The sequence below is a fragment of the Epinephelus fuscoguttatus genome, linkage group LG17 (assembly GCF_011397635.1).
Source record: "Epinephelus fuscoguttatus linkage group LG17, E.fuscoguttatus.final_Chr_v1".
Classification (NCBI taxonomy): domain Eukaryota; kingdom Metazoa; phylum Chordata; class Actinopteri; order Perciformes; family Serranidae; genus Epinephelus; species Epinephelus fuscoguttatus.
In genome coordinates, this window is record NC_064768.1 from 14,235,529 (window position 1) to 14,242,214 (window position 6,686).

At 44.2% G+C, this 6,686-nt stretch overlaps 1 protein-coding gene across 1 annotated transcript in view; it reads left to right on the forward strand.

The window, feature by feature from the left end:
- Positions 1-6,686, forward strand: part of nudcd1 (NudC domain containing 1) — a 68,973-nt gene that overhangs the window by 44,336 nt on the left and 17,951 nt on the right. Inside the window, exon 8 of the mRNA XM_049602492.1 lies at positions 2,689-2,814. Coding sequence (XP_049458449.1) covers positions 2,689-2,814 — 126 coding nt within the window. The remainder of the gene's footprint in view (positions 1-2,688; positions 2,815-6,686) is intronic.

Consider the following 6,686-nt stretch of genomic DNA (forward strand, 5'->3'; position numbering starts at 1 on the left):
CCCTGAGCCCCTCCTACCAGACGAGCATGCGAGTATTTTATCCTACTTGGTTCTATTTCTCCCTCTCTGGGAGCCTCGGCTCTCCTTCACCGTGCAGCAGCCCTCCCCATCCCTCCCTCGCGGCCCCGCACATACTCCCGAGCCTCGCTCTCCCTCACCACGCAGCAGCCTGCCCCATCCCTTGTGGCCCCGCACATATACCCCAAGGCTCGGCTCTCTCTCTCCGCGCAGCAGCCGCCCCCCATCCCTCCCTCGCAGACCCGCACATACTCCCGAGGCTCGGCTCTCAGTCTCCACGGAGAGCCCTCGGTTCCACTCCCACGGCCAACTCTCGCGCCCTCCGGCCGGGCCCGACCCCACCTCGCCCTTCCCCTCCCTCCGGGGCTCTGGAGAACTGAGTTCTGTCTTCCTTTTTTGGGTTGTTTAGCTGTGTAGGCAGTTGTAGCCAATGCTGGAATAGCTATTTTACCTGGTGCACTGTTCGCCATTGCCGCTTGCTCTCCCCTTCTGCCGGCGGCACAGGAACGCGCATATGCAGTAGAACAGCCAATAGGAACACAGTGGTCTGAACTGACCTTTGATTGGTTGATGCACATCGGCACGATACTGAACTCTCTCTGCTGAACACAGAGCCATGGTTGTTTGTCTCAGACCACTTCATTTACATTATGCTTACAGGATATTATAAAATTTTTACTCAGTTATACCAAAACAATGTTGCCTACTGGAGCTTTAAACAATTATTTTTGAATTAATTTTGAAATTATACACCTAATACAAAGCATTACCACATTTTGTTATGGATAAAATTTACAAACTCTACAATGCATAGTTTATTTAATTTTAATCCGCACTATCAACGTACATTGTGATCAAGGCCATTTTGTAGAAACTCAGTAGGAAACGGTTGATGAATGAAATGAGATGGAAACGTCTGTTTACTACGAAAGCTGAGATTGGCTATGCTTTCATTTATTTATTTTTCTATACTTTATTAATCCCCCTGAGGGGAAAGTCAATTTTTTCACTCCGTTGTCATTAACACACAGGTCCGAAATACACACACATGCACAAACAGGACCTATACATGCACAAAGTGGAGAGATGTCAGAGTGAGCGGGCTGCCTTGGTCAGGCGCCCCGAGCAGTTGGGGGGGGGGGGGGGGGGGGCCGTGCCTTGCTCAAGGGCACCCCGGCAGTGCCCAGGAGGTGAACTGGCACCTCCACCAGTCCATGCTCCGCATTTGGTCCAGACGGGGACTTGAACTGGCGACCCTCCGGTTCCCAATCCAAGTCCCTATGGACTGATTTTTATTTTCGTCTCGAGATCATGAGTTAATTATTTTATTATCTAGAGAAAATGAACTTGGTTATCTCACAATAACGAGATAATCAACCCCTGATAATGAGAAAGCAAAAGGTTGTTTCTTTCAATATGTTGAGAAAACAAGCTTTGGTATCTCAAGATAAGATAAAAAGGAGGAATGCAAAGGCAGGCATGCATGGATGGCGTCTTAACAACTGTAGGAACTATTATATGCTGAAAATCTCAGATCAAGGAGTACCTATTATTGATTTATTGATTGTATTAGATTGTAATGTGAATGAAGGGGTATAGTCCTCCGAAGGCAAAAAATAATGTTAATGTAGTCAAAAGGCTGTGTCCTTTTGTGCGCACAGAGACTCTGTGCCCACTTCATCACCATTACCATCTGACGCAATCAATAATATCAATAGTGGGTTCACCTTGATTGGACATTTTTGGCTTAAATCGGTTGCTACAGTTGTCAAGATGCCATCTAGGCTATGCATTGTGGCGTGGCACTCCTGTTCTCTGATATACATTATAAATAACCTAATAAGAGGAAACAACCTTTTTTGTTATTACCTCGTTATCTCAAGAAAACAACGTTGGTTTACTCGAGATGACAATTTTTCTTGAGGGGTTGATTATCTCATTTTCTCAAGATACTGCATTAAAAAATGATTTGTGGCACAGCCGTTTTCGGCTTATGTAGTTTTCCTTATCCAATGAATTAGATACAAATGATTAAAACAACAATCCTGTACACCCAGTATTGTCATAAAATAAACCTGCTAACTGAGTTGGAACAGTGTCTGCAATGGATGAATACATCCAGAAATATTACAGCGATACATATCTTGGTATAAACAGTGTGGCAAATTGTTTGACAGTTAATTTTCCCAGTATATATTGTCATAGCTCCCAGAACTATTGATGAATTACTGCTGTATTAAATCAGTCAGCAGGATGTGTTTGAAAATATTACTCAAACATAAAACTTTCATGAAGCAAAGCTTGGTTTTGGCTGTGTTTTCTCGGGAGGGCTTCTTATGACCTCACAAACATTTCCTATTGAAGCTTTTAGCCTCCCTCACTCCTTGGAGGCCTCTCATCTCTGTCCTTTCCCTCCTCAGCTGCTCTGAGCCCTCCTCTCTCTGACGTCTTGTACACATCATCACACTCGGGTCACCAGAGTCACCGTCAGGCTCATGTTCGACAGCATTTTTAGACACATCCTCTCTCGCCCTCACACTTCATTGGTATCATCTGGGTACACTTGAGGCCCTCAATGCAAATCAAGCCTTTTACATGTTAATAAATGCAAAACAAGTGTCACTGTAGCCTCTGTCTTGTTTCCCTGTTCCTCCTTTTTTTTAAATCCAGAATGGAAACCCTGACAGAGACAAGCCCCCTTGTAACTCTCAGGAGCTGGAGGACTGTGATGGGTTCCCAGAAGACAGCTCCAGCCTCACACACTTTGATGGAGAATCACTTAAGCCCACTCAAGTGGTGAGTAACACCTACCTCCTTCACTAAACACTTTGATACTCCGATCCTTTAAGCCTTCAGTCATTTCTGTCAGCTGCTTCCATCATCATTCTCCTCAGATACACTGTTGGTTACCTGGTGCTCACTGCCTTTATGAGAGCATGCTGTTATTCAGCCCTGCCCCCAATGAGCGAGCCAGTGCCAGCCTTGTCCTTTAACAAGCCACTTGACCAAAGAGCTCAACAAAGGCCCAGTAAAGAAGAAACAGGCACACCCGCTCCATTTCCATCACCCCTGCTTGTGACTCGAATAGTGAGAAGCTGAACCATTGTAGCTGACATGTGTTTTCATAAATGCTCATTCTGAGAATGTATTCGTCAAGGCACAACATGCCACATGGTTTCATTCAATTTTGGGGCCTTTTTGCACCTGAATGGCCGAACCAAGGTCTAAACAAGGTTTGCATTTTCGTTATCAAATGTGTACCATACACATTTGATCCGGTTAGTTTTGGTTTCACATTGCAGTTATGCAAGAACTATAGATGATGTACCTATGTTCTATAGTCATCACCTACATGAGCTGCATCACCCTTTACTTGACATTGATTGGTTTTTAGACAGGCTCTCCTGTGCTCTTGTATTTCTTCTCTCTCATCCTCCCAGCAAATAATTAAAAAGAGACTTTGTGAGTTTTTCCAACTGACTCTTCACAAAGTCATTTCCTCCTCTCCCCATGTGCTACTGCAGCTCATTTTGTTATGTTGTGCCCTTCCTGGACAAACTGAAACCTACACTGTAAATTTACTACCAGTTTACTAATTTCTCCTCTCTCTGATTGCTAACACCTGTCTGCTCTTGAGTGGAGCCACCCTCACTCTCTCTGTCGCTGAACAACACACACACACACACACACACACACACACCATCCAAAAAATGTTTTCATACCAGAAACGAATTAAACCATGATTCATTAAGATCTGGACATCCTTTTTTTGTCAGTCAAACGTTGGGCTGTTTTGTCTGGACTGAGGTCCATTGGAGGTACACACCTGTAATTTTTGGTTCAGATCAAACCAAAAGTCTAAAAGTCTGGACCAAACAAGGTAGGTGTGAAAGGGCCCTTACTTTCATATGAAGGTTAACACAAGGTCAGTGGTACTTTGAAATGTATTGGACAAGATAAGAGAAATCAGCTCAGCAATAAAAGCACTAGTTGCAATAAAAGATAAAATAAGATAAAATAACAATAAGATGTAAGATAAAATGGGAAGAATAGATAAAATATACAATAAAATATCAAATATAGCGCTATATACATACATGAAAGGGTTGTGTGAATTGATAAGCGACTAGTTTATTTAACAGCATTGCACAGATGCAATAAGATAAAAGGAATGAGATATGAGAGAATTGAATGAGTACCATGTACATGCTATATACACCGATCAGCCACATTAGCCATTAAAACTACTTCCACGTGAAACGAATAACATCGATCATCTTGTTACAATGCAATATTCCAATGGGTATCCTTTGGTCCTGGCATTCATATGGATACCAACTGAAATGCCACACCCGCCCGAACCCAATTCCGGACCAAGTACACCCCTTTATGTCAGTGGCCCTCCCTGATGGCAGTAACACCTCAAAAACTGTTCAGGAGTGAACCTAGGAATGTGACAAAGAGCTCAAGGCCTCTGAATTCCCCAGATCCATATCTGATTGAGCATCCATAAGACATGCTGGTACCCCACCGCACAACCCACAGGACTCAAATGACCCGCTGCCAACACACCGGTGCCAGATACCAAAGGACATCCCCAGAGGTCCTGTGTCCATGCCTCAACAGGTCAGAGCCAAGTCTGATCCAAGGAGGCCCCACCATGGATCGGGGGTACCTCTGGGGTACTGGCACATCCTGCAAATGCTCGATCAGCTGGGATCTGGGGAATTTTGAGCCCATGTTAATGCCTTGAGCTCTGTGTCATCTTCCTCAGGTGATTTCTGAACAGTTTTTATTGAGTGGCATGGTGCGTTGCTCTGCTGGGTGGCACTGCCCTTGAGGAGTGCCACTGACAAGAAGGTTGCACTTCATTTGCAGTGGTGTTTTGGTGGGTGGACTGTGTTGAGTGGCATCCACATTAATGCCAGAATCCAAGGTTTTGCAGCAGAACATTACATTGTAATAAGGCAATCAATGACTGTGTTTACAAGGTCTTTAGTATCCCGGTTTTGAGGCTTATCCCGGCTTTGAGCATATCCGGGATATGGTGTTTACATGGAACACAGAGAAACCCGGTTCTTCACATCCCTGTATACATGATAAATACCAGTAACCCGTTTTCTGATCACTGCATCCTATCTGCGCAGGTATGTGTTATGTCTTTTACGTCTTTTGTTTGCAACAGATTGAGCGGGAAATGTGATATATTTATTATATTCAGAAGTAAGACAAAAATGAGACCTCTGTGGCTTCTGGCGGGCTTAGATTTAGTAAATACTCACGTCACATTACAGCTATGGCTCATCCACTTCATCTTCAGCAATGGGAGGAGAGAGCAACAACAAATATTTGATACTTTGATTACCAACTTTGATAGGTATTCGGCTGTCACTGCCACCACGCAGTACAAGGCAACAGTGGATGAAAATACGTAGCTGTGACTGGTGGGATAGGATCGTTCTCATGGAGTTTACAGATTCAGAGTGGAGAGAAAACTTCAGAATGAGCAGGGCATCCTTCAGCTGGCTGTGTGACGTAGTTGAACCATTCATGAAACCGGGATAAGGCGTATACATGCTCCAGTATCCCGGCTTCTATCGGAGTACTCCAGGTGGCAAAACCGGGTTTCTTGAAACCGGGAAAAGGGCATAACCCGGTTTCTGAATTCAGGATATGGTGTTTATGATTCAAGAAGCCTGATGGCCTGGTGGTAAAACTGTTCTAAAGTCTGGTGGAATGTGCAGTCAGGCTCCTGTATTGTCTACCAGGTGGTAACAAGGAGAATAGTTTGTGTGCTGGGTGGCTGTGGTCTTTGATTGATGATGATGTGCATTTTCTGCAGGCACTGCTTGCAAAAAATATCCTGAATGGATGGAAGACAGTTGCCAGTGATGTGCTGTGCTGCCTACAATACTATCTGTAGTGATTCTGCTCTCTGCAGAGTTCTGCTGTGGGCAAACCAGTACCTGTACCAGACCGATGCAGCCCATCAGCAAACTCTCAGTGGTGCACCTTTAGAAGTTTTTAAGGATGCTGGCATTCATGCCAAACTTCTTTAGGTTCCTGGGGAAATAGAGTTTGCTATTTGATATCCAGATACTTGTTTTTCCCCCCTTAATTTTTCATGTTATCTCCAGGTTTTGCTATTGTCGTGCAGGTCACAGCTGAGTCACATATCGACTCTTTGCTTTGTGTGGAGAAAGGCGTGGATGTGTTGACCTTTACCAGATGGCATCATTCCATCTGATAAAAAATGCTCTGCATGAGAGGAGGCTTTTACTAATCAAAGTGTTGAAATAGATATTTTTCTGCCACACTCTGATCAAAGACTCTGATGAGCTGTCTGTTTCAGCTGCAGTGGGTGTTAGTCTCTTAAGCAAAAGGTCACAGTGAATTTTATCAACTCCAGTGCTGGCATTCATAATAGTGTTTACAGTTTGTCCTCAGCATATACTCCGACAATAACTATTATCTTTAGTTGTCAACAAGACTCTGACAGCTCTGTGAGGCTGTACCAAGCAGCACTGTCTGGGCCTGAAAAATGAAGTCACAATGGAAGTGCCAAACAGTGCAGCTCATCGAATGGCCACTTGAGGCTGGCTCCAAAAGCCAGTCAGTCCCCATAGACCTCCATGTTAAAATGCCCAACGTTACAGCAGAAATAAGCA